Genomic DNA, 15,515 nt, shown 5'->3' on the forward strand with positions numbered 1-15,515 from the left:
ACGAGGGAGAATCATTTCTGGTTGATGCTACTAAAAAAGATACAGGTTCCTCTGCGGGTGAAAGGCATTTAAGCTGGACCTTGAAGGATGGGCAGAATTTTGGAACATGAAGACTGGGAGAGAAAACACTCCAGGCAGAGAAGACAGGTGAGCCAAGGCAGGAGATGAGCAGACCCAGAAGCTCTGTGCTGGGAGGAGAAAGCCAACGTGTTGGGCTGTGAGAAAGGGTGCGTACAGGGTTGTATAGAAAACGATAGTTTTGGAAATTAAACTGAAAACCTAATCACAGGGGACCTAAGTAAAAAACAAACTAGCAAAAGTTTACACTATTGAGAATCTGAAACCACTGAAAAAGGCTTTTGAGCAGATCTGTAATCAAAATTTTGCTTTAATTAATAATTCTGGCAATATAATGATGCAAGTAGAAAAACCAGATAAAAGAACCTTGGAAAATGTAATGAAGAACAAAAATGAAAAGACCAGTAGCAGGTTTCAAAAGTAAAACTGTACAACCTTTTTTCTCAAAGTTACCTTAGATGGAGATTAAGCAGGATCAACTTTTTAATTGTCTTTATAATAATGTACATTAAAAAAGACCTATGGGCTTCTGATGAACGGTTAGGAGATCCCTCCTCAGCTGTGTATTAGCTATGGAAGCCCAGACACTTCAACGAGTTAAGATTCCTAAACATGAACTGACTACTCCTCACAGGAATAGGGCTTTAAAAACTTTCACTCCTATGTATGATAAAACTGTATTATGTTCTGCTTTAAACTATGTACAATCTTCCAAATATAAATCATAAATATTAAGTAATATAATTTTTAATGTGTAACTTTAAAAGGTTAGTTGTGTTCTTAAGCATAATGTTTTGTTTAGAGGTTTAGGTTTTTTTTTTTTAATTTCAGGTTCTTTTCCTGATAAGGAAACGAAATGTGAAAATGTCTCCAAGACAAGATCCCCTAACCACAATCAAAGTGATTTTTCCCAATACTGCTAACTTTCTATTAGAGCTCTTTTTTTTTCTTTTAAGTCTTCCATAAGTCTATTAACAAGCTGAGCAGAACACTAAGCCTTTGGGTGGGGAAGAGGAAAGAGAAACCAAAGCATGACACAGAAGGTCACAGATTAAACAGTGGCACCGTGGAGGGAAATGTAGGCAGCTGGCAAATAAAGGAAGTTCAAAAGATCTAGTTTCTACAGACTAGCATGACTGTTCCAAGTTCAACTGGAAAAATTCGAGATTCAAATTTTGTTATTTAACAATGAACAATTAATAATCAACTAATATGACATTTAATATAAAAAGGGAAATAAGCCATTTGTAACTTACGAGATCCTAAGCTCATTTTGCCAAAATAGTTTTTCCAGTCTTTCCAAAGTCATTTCCTATTATATCTACTTAATTATTTAATTCTCCACCATTACTCACCCAACTACCTAGGCAAAACCTGGAAAGCCTGAAACTGAAAGCAGTGATCAGAGGAAGAAGTGGCTCCCCAAGGATCCCATAAAAACCCACTGCTGTCAAAACCAGCGGACTCACAGCAATCCTACAGCACAGAGTAGAACTGCCCCTCACGGCTCCCAAGGAGCACCTGGTGGATTCAAACTGCTGACCTTCTGATCAGTAGCCAAAAGCTTAACCACTGCATCACCAGGGCTCCAATTATGACACAGAGATCTGGCTAAAAAACCATTCATGTGAAAAAGAACTAGTTGAATGTAAATCTTAACCTGTACCCCCCTGCCAAAGTGAAGTAACTCTTCTCCAAATATGCCCCAGGCCTTCTTGCCTTCCTGTCTTTGCTCATGCTGCTCTTTGAGCACTGGAATACTTACTTCACCTCTTGCTCAAAATCCTACCCATCCTTCTAAGTCAATTTCAAATGCTACCACCTTCATGAAGACTTCAACTCCTTCCGCTAGTTATAATCACACCCTTCCCTTTGAATGCCAAGTGTATTTCATTCTGGGTACCGAACATTTTCTATTTTGTACTTATTTTCTGTTAGGTCTGGTAAGTTGGAAGAACTGATAAGAAGAGAAACTCTGTATCTTATATATGAAGACAGAAAAACATGTTAAGTAAAATTCAGAAGAAACCATACATAAGTCAACCAGACCTTATAAAGACAGAGGCAAATCAGGGAGAGAAAATGAGCAGAATTATGGAATGGCTTAAATTCTTATCACCCCAAGGGTGAGCAGAACCAGGAACCAGAGTCTAGTAAATAGAAACAAGAGGCGGTCAAGGGTGCCTACGTTAGCTTCTACCTTGGGAAATGGAGTTTGGGAGAGAACTGCGCCACAGATATCGGGTCATGAAAGGGAGAACTCTGACTTGCATAAAAAAACGATACACATGAGCTTTTGATTTCTCGGACCTGCTGCTGTTCCCACTGATTGGTCAAATCGACAAAGGCAATAATCATACAGTGGCATGGCCAGGTGACTACCACCTCAGAAAGGTGGCTATACCCAGAGATAAGGAAGCAGAACAGGGAGCCAACAAGCTGTTTAAGAAGAGATAAGGAGCAGACAGTTCCTAGTAAAAGCAGTCTCATACAAAGTTGGCATTCAAGTAATAAAAGCTGAATTAAAATATTAACTATCCTCAAAATTTTGAAAGGCTGCATGTGGAAAAAGGGCTGAACTTACTTTATAGAGAACCAAGATTAATGAGGCAAAGCTACGATTAATGGGTAGAAGATATAAGGAACTAGATTTTGGCTCACAGAAAAAATTACTAAACCTGCCCTGAACATGATCAATACATTTTAGTAATGCGTAGTTCACACAACAGCTAAAATGCAGATCAGGGGTAGATGCGTTTCTTGCAAGGAAGAGGAGGCTGAGTTAACACCAAGGTCCCTTCCAACTCAAATTCTGTTAAAAAAGAAAAGAAAAAAAAGGATGGATATATGTACATATGGCCCTGGTGGTGCAGTGGTTAAAGGGCTCAACTGCTAACCAAAAGGTCAGCAGTTCAACTCCACCAGCTGCTCCTCGGAAATCCTATGGGGTAGTTCAACATAGGGTCACTATGAGTCGGAACTGACTCTACGGCAACAAGTTTGGTTTTTTGGGTTTTATACGTCCACTCCTCACTTATCGACGTGGTTAGATTCCAAAGATGAGGTTGTTATGTGAAAACTGGCATTATGTGAAAATGGAGGATGACCACATCAGATCACAAAATGAAGGATGACTACACATTACATAATTGCCAATCCACTGAGAATCATGGCCCTGCTAAGTTGACAAATAACCTGAAACCACCACAGCCACCGTTACTCTCGCCTCACATCTCAGCGGTTGTCACCGCCAAACGTACATCGTTCATGTGCAGAGTAGTCAGACGGTAGATGTTTTCCTACTGTCATCAGTGAGAAGTGTCGGATAATGAGGAGCGGGTGTATGTGGTTTTGGTCTGAACATTCTCCCTAAGAGTTGGTGTGACAGTCTGGACCATCAGGATTCCCTGATACTTTCATTCACTAGTTCTGCTAAATTTACTTTTATGCCTGTTTTATTACTGGCCTTTCTCTGACTTCAAACAAGATAGTAGGGGCTGAGGGGTGCACAGTAGTGAGTGTATAGCCAGTGGACAAAAAACCAAATATATACTCTTAAGGAAGACAAATCCTAAGGCCTGTATAGCATACCAAGTACTTTACTAAACAAAACTTCTGCATGCTTTTAAAAGGTTAACACTTCGGATTTCACAAACCTGTGGATTATCCATGTACCATACAAAACTATCTTCTCTGGTATCCAGTATGAAGTACCTTCGAAGAAACTTCCCACTGTTTTCATTTTCTTCAATGTCTAGAAAGCCACAGATGCGATTCTGACGATCCACATACGGCATCTCTGAGCCTGAACATCACACTGCAACATGAAAACATTAACAGTGAGCTTCCTGTGAGAGGAGCGCTTCCCAGGGGGCTTCACGCACAGAAGGGGCTGTGACTCTGCTTGTTCAATAAAGAGCCTACTTTCCACCACTAGGTGGGGGCTGCTAGGTGTGAATATACAGAACCATCTGAAGCACGGGCAAACGTTGCTTTCAAAATTAAGCTTATTATGAGCTGTGACTAAATTCAACAGTTCACACTGATGTGGGCAAGGGACAGAGCCTCCCCTCTGTTGAATAATTTACTTAACTTTTTTTCTAAAACCAACATGAGCCAAAAGTTTAGCTCTCTAAACTTTTATTTCCTCATTTATAAATCTAGAAAATGGACCTTTCAGATTCTTTTAGAATATTTTTTAAGTTCACAAAATAACAACAATAGTTAACGTTTACTGACCACTTAGTATACGCCAGGCTGTGCTAGGTTTTGTCCCATGCACAGCCTCATTTAATCCTAAAAACAACCCTATGAAGTAGCATCATCATCCCCATTTCACAGATAAAAAATACAACCCTAGAGATGAAGGCACTTTCCAAGGTTACAGAACTAATAGGTAATGAATCAAAACTCGAACCCAGATTCTTGGACTCTAATGCTCGTATCATAAACACTATACCGTCATCTCTCTCAAAAACCCTTTGAATTTTTACAACTACAATGAATCAAAATAAAATGAGCTAACGTTACAAAAAGAGCTAAGCAGGTATTATGTAACTTCCGTCGAAGACACAAACATCATCTATGAAGTCGTTATACAATCAAAGAAAACTTTTTTAAATCTGTCTAGATTGAGTCTCTAGATCCCCTATGCCCAACTACCAATTCACAGGAAATACAGAACACAGGGGAACACATTAAACTGTACCACAAGGATTCAGTCAACAAAACCCAGTCTGTGGACAACAACAGGATAAACAACCCAGTTTCTTCAGCAAATAAATTACTACAGGAGAGAAAGAGAAGTCAGAGATTTAAAAGACTTAAAAGGCATGAGCTTATTCTGGTTTTAAAGTACTGAAACCTCTGTAGTACTAATTAAAGTTAAAAACCATGACCTGTGGTAAAAAGCCGCATTTCTAATCACTGTTTCTCTAGAAGCCATACATACGGGATTCCTGCCGGACGGACGTTTACTCCCCAGCTGCATAGATGTTCCTATTCTGGTACTTCCATGGCCAGCGCCACCACATCTTTTGGCAGGCTGAATTTATGTAACCAATTCTTCATGTAAAGGTTCAAGACAAGTTTGACTCACAGTGAAAATTCAACTATCATACATCCTGTACACTGGGTATTTATATCACTATTCTGTGTGCAGGCACAGACGAGATGAAACGTGTCAAAAAGTTTTAAACAAAGCTACCCACTAAGTTTTTTGTGCATGTTGTAACCAATCTGGCACTTGGAGATTAAAAAAAAAATTCTTTAAATGAATTTATCTAAAGTTTTAAAAAATTCCTGAGATGTAACCAAAATCTGAAAAATGAGTACACTTTTTTTTTTTATATATATAACATGCACTACAGGTAAAAAATACCATCTTACAGGATGTTTTAACAGCACTATCTGTAATACCTGCCCTGATGCACTTATCTGACTTCTGATTTTGAAAAAACAGACCAGATAAAGTACCTACTACTTGAAAAGGCTCAGATGTCTTGGAATGTTCACTCTGGAAGAAGCCAACTGCCATACAAGAAATCTGACTGCCATGTTCTGTGAAAGCCCGGCCAGTTACACAAAGAAGCCACATGGAGAGAGAGGTGGCCAGCCCGTCTGCCATTCAAGCAGAGTTAGTGAAAAGGCTGTGTTGGACAGCCAGTTCAGTCAAGCCTTCAGATGACTCCAGCCTCAGCCGCCATCTCACTGCAACTACATGACAGACCCCAAGAAAGAAGCACCCAGTGAGCCCAGTCAACCCGGAGAATAGGGAGAGAGAATAAATTGTTGCTTTAAGCTATATTAAAAAAAATAAAAATAAAAACCCTCAAGTATATACCATATTAATATAATACACGAAGCATTTAAGGAATTTTATGAATAAATATATTCTTCTGGATTTTTGTTGATGGTTTTTGATGCTATAGATAAAATTATCACCTGAAAGCTATTTGGAAATTAAGACACACTTTTAAATCATCTAAAGGTCAAAGGGAAACCCTGGTGGCATAAAGGTTGGCAGTTTGAATCCACAGGTGCTCCTCAGAAACTCCATAAGGCAGTTCTACTCTGTCCCATAGGGTCGCAACAAGTCGGAATCCACTCAATGGCAATGGGTTTGGTTTTTTTTTGGGGGGTGGGGGTGGGTCAAAGAACAAATAGAAGTTAAATTAGAAGACATTTTGAACTGACTTTATGGGCTTCTTGATGGAAGAACAGGTGGTAAAAAGACTGAAGAACTGATGCCTTTGAATTAAGGCGTTAGTGAAGAACACTGAATATACCATGGACTGCCAGGAGAATGAACAAATCTATCTTGGAAGGAGCACAGCCAGAATGCTCCTTAGATGAGAAGATGGCAAGACTCTGTCTCATGTACTTTGAACATATTATCAGGAGGGACTAGTCCCTGGAGAAGAGGATCATGCTTGGTAAAGCAGAGGGTCAGCAAAAAAAGGAAGACCCGCAATCACATGGACTGACATAGTGGCTCCAACAATGGGCTCAAACATAGCAACAACTATAAGAGAAAGGACAAACATGTTAAATTGTATCACAGGAATGCAATTAGCAAAATCCAGACTCTGAGAAATTTCTCAGGACAAACAACATGGCTCCTTCAAATATAAATTTCAAGTGAGCGGAGGTAAGGAGCTGGAGGAGAAATCTAAAGATGAAGACTTAAATGGGCACATGAACCAATCACAATGTGTAGCCTCATTTAAATATTATTAAAAAAAAAAACTATTTGACATATTTAAGAAAATCAGAAATTTGAACACTGTGTTTTTGATATTAGGGAAATACACATATTTTTTTCGGCGTGATAATGGCATTGTGATTATGTTTCCAATGAAAAGGAGTCCTTATCATTTAGAGGTATTTACTGATGTATTTAGAGCTAAAATGTTATCTGGGATTTGCTTCAAAATAATTCGGGAGGACAGAATGGACAGGGCAGGCATGGCCTAGGTTAACAGCACTTGGTGCTAAACGACGGGTACATGGGGTTATTCTATTCTATTCCCTCTGCTTTTATGGATATTCACAATTCTCCATAATAGGGGGAAAAACAACTCTATTGCACAGAAATGTATACGGCATTTCTCACCTATCAGATTGGTAACAATGTAAAAGCTTGACAACACGCTATCCTGGGGAGGCTATAAGAAATTAGGAACTATCTTATGTTGCCAGTAAAGATGCAAAATCGTACAACCCTGTGGGAGTGAACTTCGCGCTAATAAAATGACATGTGCATTTACCCTAAGACCTGGCAATCCTGCTCGGGGTTGTAATTCTGAAACTATTTTATGTAATGATAGGATTTCATGTATATTATGGGATAAACATATTGATGCTACTGATTACATTTAAAGTAAGTTAATAAAACTTTTTTTTCTGTTATTAGGAATCAAGATTTTGACAGTAAGACAAAAGAGGTACAAATTAAAAAAGGGGGGATCTCTGTGCAATTTTAAATCTGAATTAGGAATACTATGAAATCATGATCTTTGAAAATATGGGTTAAAAAAAACACACACAAGTTAATTCCGACTCACAGTGTGACCCTACAGAACTGAGCAGAGCTGCCTCATAGACTTGCCCAGGCTGTACTCTTTACTGAAGCAGACTGCCACATCTTTCTTCTGTCAACCAGCTGGTGGGTTTGAATCACCAACCTTTCGGTTTGCAGATGAGCACTTAACCACTGTGCCACCAGGCCTCCGAAAACATGGTAGGAATAATAAATCACCACTCTACAACCCCAGTGTATTCATTAACTTAAGCAAGGATCACCAAGGAACACTAAAACCGCTGGGTGAAGTTGTTAGGGAACAGAATATTTTATAATCTCAAAATATCACCCCATACTCAGTCTTTCTCCTTGGAGCACTTTCTTCACCTGGCTTCACTGCTCTCTCAGTTCTCCTCCTACCTCTCCAGCCACTGGGTCTCCTTTGCCGATTCCTCAGGCTCTAAGTGTTGGAGGGTCCCAGGGATCAGTCCATGCACCTCTTCAATCCCTTGGTGATCTCACTCCACATCCAATTTATCAGCAAATCCTGCTGGCTATCTCAAAAAGTACCCAGAAGCCAACCACTTCCACCATTTGCACCGCAACCACTCTGGTCCAAGCCACCATCATCTCTCACCTGAATCACTCCAAGTTCCGCCCTTGCCCCACTTCGATCTATTCTCAACAGAGCAGTGAGAACGATCCTATTAAAACACATAGTTATTATTCAACCAGCACTTACACAGTATTGCTACTTGCCAACCACTGTTCTAAGTATTTAAATATACAGGGTCACTAAGGTTCGGAATCTGCTCCATGGCAATGGGTTTATTTAAAAATTAACTGATTTAATCATCACAGCATTGTTTTACAGATGAGAAAACTAAGGCACAGAAGATTTTAAAAAATAACTTGCCCAAGGTCACATGGCCACGCAGTGGCAGAGCCAGGATTCAAACCAGGGGAGCCTGGCTTCTTCAATACTATGTACACACTGCTCAAAACTCTTCAGTGCAGTGGACTCAACCCTGGCTGCTCATTAGAATGTCCTGGGAGTTTCTGAAAATCTTGATGCCTAGGCTGGACTCCCAGACCAGTTAAATTAGAAACTCCAGGAGTTCTAACGTTTGGCCAAAGTTGAGAACCACGGCTTCAATGGCATCCCATCTCAAAGTAAAAACCAGAGTCCTTCCATGGTCCCGCGGGCCCTGATTTCTCTCCATTCCCCTCTTGCTCACTAGCTGGCGTCCCAGTGGACTTTCACTCTAGCAATGGCACTTTCTCAGCAAAGCCTACTAAAACTTCAAGTCCTAAACTGTCCTGTCACTTCCTATCTCCCTTCCCTGCTTCATTCTTCTCTTTAGCACTTATGACTATCTAGCAAATGGTATCTGTCCTTTCCTTGTTCACCTTGTTTCTTGTTTACTTCCCCACACCCAAATGTAGGCTCCATGAAACAGGAAGCTTTTCTCTGTCCTTCACTATGTCTCCAGCGCCTAAAACAGTGCTTGGCACACAGAAGGTACTCAGTGACTATTTGCTGAATGGATGAATTATGAAGTAACTCATAAATACTGTATCAAATGGTTAAGTTTCAGACTGAAAGTTACTTTTTCTTCACCAAGCAAGAAATCATTGAGGTTTTTTTCTTTTTAGATGCTAGAAGGAAAAAGGTTCAAATACTGTATGTTTGAATTCCTATTTTCAGTAAACCTAGTATGAGGCAGGAAACCCTGGTGGCATGGTGGTTAAGTGCTACAGCTGCTAACCAAAAGGCTGGCAGTTTGAATCCACCAGGCACTCCTTGGAAACTCTATGGGGCAGTTCTACTCTGCTCTATAGGGTCGCTATGAGTCAGAATTGACTCGACAGCAACGGGTTTGGTTTGGTTTTTTTGTTTAGTATGAGGCAAGAATGGGTAAAATTACATTATTAAAAAAAAAAATGTATCCTTCAGCTTTATTTATGCTCAGACCTTATAATCAGTCATAAATTAATATACTCACAGTTGACACATCCTCAGTCAGGAACCAGGAAATCAGAAAACAAAAAAACAAGCAGGCAAAAATAGGAGAGAGAGAGAGAGAGAGCGTGCGTGCGTGTGAGAGAAGAGACAGTGACAGCAAGAGAGAGAAAGGTAGGAAGGAAGGAAAACGGATATAAAGCAAAGAAATTAAATTCTGTATAGTCAGACCTCACAAGACCTCGAGGACTTCACTATTATGTGTTAATCAGATGTTGAGTGTTAAGTCTTGTTGGCCCAGAATTGCTGACAAACACAAAACTGAAGATATAGAGATATCAAGGATTAAATATTTGTGGAGTCAGGCATCTTCCCCTTCCCTCACCCTGGATACACCTCAGGGTGCTGATACCCTAACCATCACTTTAACATCCCTTCACTCTATATAAACAGTTGACAGTAGGCAGGGAAAGAATTCGAAGTCTTCCAAGTCCCCGGGGAGAAGACAGGGAGAGGAAGCGGGTGTTCATCCCCAAACAGTAGGTGAAGGCCTCCAGAAGAATCCTGTACCAAGCTCAGGAGTGCCTACAGGAAGGGGAGATTGGCATCTCATTTTCCAGTTCGATGTCTGCTTATGCAGTGGACTGAGTGACTGACCCTGTGCCTACCTGAGCAGGCAACAAAGAGATGATAATAACTGGCAAGGTAGAGGAAGGGGGCCAAGTTAAGCAATCTGCATGCCACCTTTTGGCATCACAAGGAAGTGAGTTTCCAGTGGGCTTAGTGGCCAGTGCAGAAGGCAGCTGGATCTGAGCTGCTTTGTTATTATTAAAAAAAATCAGGCTATAGAAAGAAACCCTGGTGGGTGGTGGTGAAGGGCTATGGCTGCTAACCAAAAGGTCGGCAGTATGAATCCACCAGGTGCTCCTTGGAAACTCTATAGGTCACTATGAGTTGGAATTGACTCGACGGCAACAAGGATGGGGGACAGAGAGAAAAGACCTCACACATAAACTCTCTCTCTCTCCCCCTCTTCTTTCTCTCTCAAGAGGGGTCAATGTATTGGCAGGGCAAGAGTGAATGGGTAGGGGGCTGAGAATGTAGGCTGGAAAGGGTTTAGCCACAGCACATCTCACATCTAAGAAATGTGCAGTGGAAAACCTTCCTGTAAGACTCCACCAAAAAGGTCAGTCTGGATACCTACTACAGTAGACATCAATGGCTTGCCACTGTTAATCAGTTGGGGGCTAAAATAGCACCACATAATAGTTGTCCCTTTCCATTTCTCTTCTGCCGAATCCCTGTCCAGGCAGATCCCAGAAGAGGCAAGGGAAGGAGGTACCCCAGGACCATACCTAATCCCATCCCAACTAGGTGCATCAGGCAGTGAGTGGCTGATGCTGGGGTCAGGGAGGGCAGGAGCTTTACACTGAAAACGAGATTGAAGGTCTACACTGGAAGAGATTCAACCGCAGCTTTTAATAGCTGTAAATGATAGAAAGCTATCATTTGCCCATGATGTCATGGGGCCGGGGGAGGGGAAGAGAGGAAGATCCTACAAAGCATAGGTGAAGGTGCTGAGTGATGAAACCATCTTAAGTTTGGTCTCGCCACCCTCAGACTGTCAATAACCTGCTGGCTGTGCTGCTCTTAGCAATGGGTGGGACACCTGACACAGAAATTCGCACGGGGGATTTACTGTACTGGCTGAGATGCTAGACTAGAAGCCCTCTGAGGTCACTTCCAATTCTAAGTGCCTATGATTGTCCTTTCTAGAAGGTTTCATTGAATCCGGAGTTAAATGGTTAAACCGTAAGAGGTTAGGAAGCTTTAAGAGATGAAACTACAACTTTCTGGAAAATAAAGGCATTAGACTGACAAGTACAGTAAGGGTTACTGTATAAAAAACCCAAACAAACCCACTGCCATTGAATCCATTCCAACTCATAGGAAGATATTTTACTCTAAAACTTATTTAAATTAAAAAACACTATTCTAATGACTCTGAGTTTCTTTTACGTTTTAGTTCAGAGAAGCTCATGATATAAAATAGAACCCCCCAAAAAACCGCATCATCTTGAATCAAAGTAACTCAACTAATCAAAAGGCTTACTAAAATAAATGGCAAACATATGTCTGCTTAAATATTTTCTAGGAGGTATAAACTCACACGTTCTTTATCACACAGCAGCTATAGGGAAAAATCATTACTTAGGGCTAAAATGGTTTAATGTTATTCATAAAAAGATTCCTATTGCTGTAACAGATATCAACAGTTTTATTTTTAATTAAAAATATTCCATGTTTTTATGCTTCTAAAAATAATTAAGCATTATAGGCCAAAATCAAAAACCAAACCTGTTGCCAACTCATAGCAACCCTATAGGACAAAGTAGAGCTGTCTCACAGAGTTTCGAAGGAGCAGCTGGTGGATTTGAACTGCTGACCTTTTGGTTAGCAGCCGAGCTCTCAACCAAGCATAACAGACAGGCTTCTAAAGCTACCAAACCTTTCTTCTCCAAGAACCCATTTCCATACCACGCCAATGAACTTACAAATGCTCTGCATTTACAACTGGTCAGAAGACCTCGAGCTCAATTTTTACATCTGGTTCCTACTGTGTCAGTGCTTACACTAACCGAGAGGAGGGGAAACACCTTGAACTCTGAAGTTAAATTTTAATATTACCAAAAGTAAAACGCTCACACGTCTGAAAAAGCAGTGTTTGCAGATTACCTCTGCTCACAGCTGAAATCAAACGGCAAGTTACTGTTGAAGTACCTGAAATTGTCTAATAAAAGCACAGTGTAACTATTGCCACATTTGAATAATTACTACACTCTATTCAGAAAATTATCCTCCCCATTCTTAAATGACAATTGTTTGAACAAGAACACGAATAACTATTTATTTAACACCAAGCAATGTTTCAATGTCAAGATCTGACTTAAATTATGCTAATAAACTACTTCTTGCAATTTTATTCTGGGGGACAAATTATCATACAGCCAAAATAACTGGGATTTGCAGTGTGACTATAAGGGTTACAAGGAACTTTCAGGCTTAAGTGAAAAAGCCCCTTAAGGGAAAAAAAAAAAAAAAGTCCACGAACTGTTTTCAGAGAAAAGCCCCCACAAGGATGTAAAATGTCCCAGCCTTTCCCTGATATTGTCCCAGGAGTCTTCAATGCCCTCACATCCAAAGTGTTCACAACCAGCTCTTGCGTTTATTATCCACAGCAATTTCCCAAAGAAAATGACCCAATGCTATTCTTAATGTCCTTCCACACTTTTAGAAAGGTCCTTCCGGCTTATGAACTCATGGGAGTTTCCTAGCAATTGTGTACTTATCCTGTTTTACTGTCTCTCCTAGTCTATGACAAAAGCAAATTTACACACCACCTCTCTTTTCTATTTTGTTACATTGCTAAAACTGGAAAGAAAAAAAAGATACAATCTGCTACGCCCCCCTCCAAGGCAACAATAAAAACATTAATTAATTAGCAAGATAAAGAGAAATAGGAAGCACTTTCAATATTCATAAATCACATCTTCTTAATGTCACAAAAGTTATCCATCATTTAGCCCAAAGGACAAATTCAAAGCCACATACCTTGATAAAAGTATACCTTCAACAAAAACCTGTCAAAGGACACGCTGCAAGGGTATAGCATTATAAAATAAATTAACTATTAACTCGAATTCTGCTAGACTTAAATATTCATGTATGTAATTTCCCTTGGGAATATCTGGCCAAGATAAGGAAGGTTTAAACAGGCTTTTTAGGGGAATGCTTTCTGCCTCAAGTGTGTCAAAATGAAAATTCCTACAAAAAAATTAGGAAAAATAATAGGTACCCTAGAATAAATCTTACTATTGCTGAAATTAAAGTTCTTCAAATTGCAATGAAAACACATTGTTTTAAAAATAATTTTTTGAAGTTTCTCTCTGAATCATGTAACATGCAAAGTTTGCTGTAGCGTGTTCCAGTGGCATTAAACTAACATAGAAAGTGTGCAAGCTGAGAACTTTGGGGAAAGTGATCAGTAGTTCTAAGATAAAGGACAACGGTATAAACCTCAGAGCATGTTATTTGTTTCAGTCATTAAACACACAGGAAATAAGATTTTCTAGTTAGAAAACGAATTCACAATGGGTCACGACTTCATTACAGCAGAGAAAATCTTATTAGAACAGACAACCATCAATTGTAAAATAATGAAGCAAGTCTTTATAGGGCTGGAAGGCAAACCAAAGGCAAAAACTGGCAGAAATTGCCTGGATATTTCTTCCTGAAACCTTTCCCTGAACTTGGTCCCAGAACAATCCGGTTTCATGATTTATGCGCACAGCCCACGGTGGACGCGCTGCTTTGGGGTAGAGCAGAAGGAGAACCCGACCACAGGCAGCAGGCGCTCTAACTAACAGGACCGCGTTCATCGTGACCACACTCGCCCTTCTCCGGCTCCCTCCAGGACGGTCAAGGGGGAGCATCGGACACCACCCACAAACCTCTGAGAACTGCCCCAAAGGACACTGCTGCTCTGGAAGCCTAACGACCAGGGATCCTTCTGGTCGCCTCCCTGGTCTTACCTGCATGAGTCACGTGCCCCTCGCCCCCCTCCCCCCCACCCCCGGCACCTGCACGGCTTAGGTGCGAGGGGACATCCCTAATGCTGCCTGATCCCATGGAGCAGGGCGGAGTCGCCTCCTGATTCGGCGCGTCCGAAAGGAAAAGCGCGCTAAAGGCCAGAAAACGATGCCCAAGGCAGCTCAGAGCCGCCCTGGACGCCGAGCCACCCGACCCGAGTCGCCGGGAATGCCCGGACAGCTGGCCGGCGCGAGCGGGCCGGAGGCGCACTGTCCCGGCGCCAGGCGGACACGACCGTACTTCGGCAGAGCCAGACGAGCGGCTCCCGGCTGCCTCGCCCGCCCGGCCGCGCCGAGGGCCGAGGTCAGAGAAACAATGAAATGATCCGCGGGGCCGGGACGCCGCCCCCTCCGCCGCCCGAAGCCCGCGCGCAGGTGAGCCGGCCCAGCGGCCTCGCCCAGGTGCATCGCGGGAGCGGACGGGCGGGGAACGGCGCTGCCGGGACGGGCCGGGCCCCGCGACCCCCGCGACCCTCGCTCACCAGCGCCCGCCGGCCCCTCGGTGGACGCGCGGCCGCCTCCCCGCTCGCCTCAGCCGGCACGGCGCTCCCGGAGCCCGGCCGCCGCCGCCGCCGTCGCCGCCGCAGCCTCGCGCCGGCCCCGCCCACTCCGCCCCAGCGCAGCCTTGCTCCTCGCGCAAACTTTCTCGTGGCCCCGGGCCCGGAGCCCCGCGCCGCAGCGGCCCCGGCTCCCACAGCCACCGAGCTGGCCGGAGCGGCGCCCACGACGGCCGCCGGTGCACTGCGCACGCGTGCCCACGCCGCTTCGGCCACCGGACGGCGGCTGAGATTCCGGAGCGGGCACTCCCAGCCCGCAGAGACTACAAACCCCGGCAGGCCCCGCGCGGCCCCGGCGGCGTGGCGGGCCGGGCCTAGGGCGTCTTCCTGGTTCCAGGGCGGTGGCCTCCGGGGCCTCGGGGAGGGCCGCGCACGGAGCTGTGGGTCGCTGTGCCGCGGGGCATGCTGGGTTCTGTAGTTTTCGGGCTTGGCTGCAGAATGGAACGCCAAGTTCTCTGATGTCATCGCCTGGGGCTGCGAGGCACAAGGCTCTTTAAAAATAGGCTTAGTTAGTTTGCGGATAGTTTGTTTGCAAGCTTTCCCATAATCGGTCCAGGAAACAAATGCACAGGCTGCGGTGTAACCTGGAGAAAAACGCTTTACAGCTCTGCGCGGCGCGCCAATTCGTCCCTTCTGATCCCATCTCCCTAGAACCGGAGCGCCACTTCCTACTTAAAAAAAAAAAAAAAAATTACTTCAAGGATGTTAGTAATACAGGAGACGAAAAGAAACTTAAAGAAGGGTTA

At 42.8% G+C, this 15,515-nt stretch overlaps 1 protein-coding gene across 3 annotated transcripts in view; it reads right to left on the reverse strand.

Annotated features, from left to right (window-relative positions):
• PLEKHA1 (pleckstrin homology domain containing A1) overlaps nucleotides 1-14,789 on the reverse strand; it is a 57,507-nt gene extending 42,718 nt beyond the window's left edge. For 2 of the 3 annotated variants that reach the window (XM_010599217.3, XM_010599216.3), the window contains exons 1-2: nucleotides 14,695-14,789; nucleotides 3,735-3,895 (exon numbers count right to left, since the gene is read on the reverse strand). In XM_010599217.3, coding sequence (XP_010597519.1) covers nucleotides 3,735-3,875 — 141 coding nt within the window. In that variant the 5' untranslated portion in view covers nucleotides 3,876-3,895; nucleotides 14,695-14,789. The remainder of the gene's footprint in view (nucleotides 1-3,734; nucleotides 3,896-14,694) is intronic. The other variant, XM_023559795.2, reaches the window with a different exon arrangement.
• Between the last annotated feature and the right edge of the window lie 726 nt (nucleotides 14,790-15,515).

This window comes from Loxodonta africana, chromosome 16, assembly GCF_030014295.1.
Source record: "Loxodonta africana isolate mLoxAfr1 chromosome 16, mLoxAfr1.hap2, whole genome shotgun sequence".
In the NCBI taxonomy this organism is placed as follows: domain Eukaryota; kingdom Metazoa; phylum Chordata; class Mammalia; order Proboscidea; family Elephantidae; genus Loxodonta; species Loxodonta africana.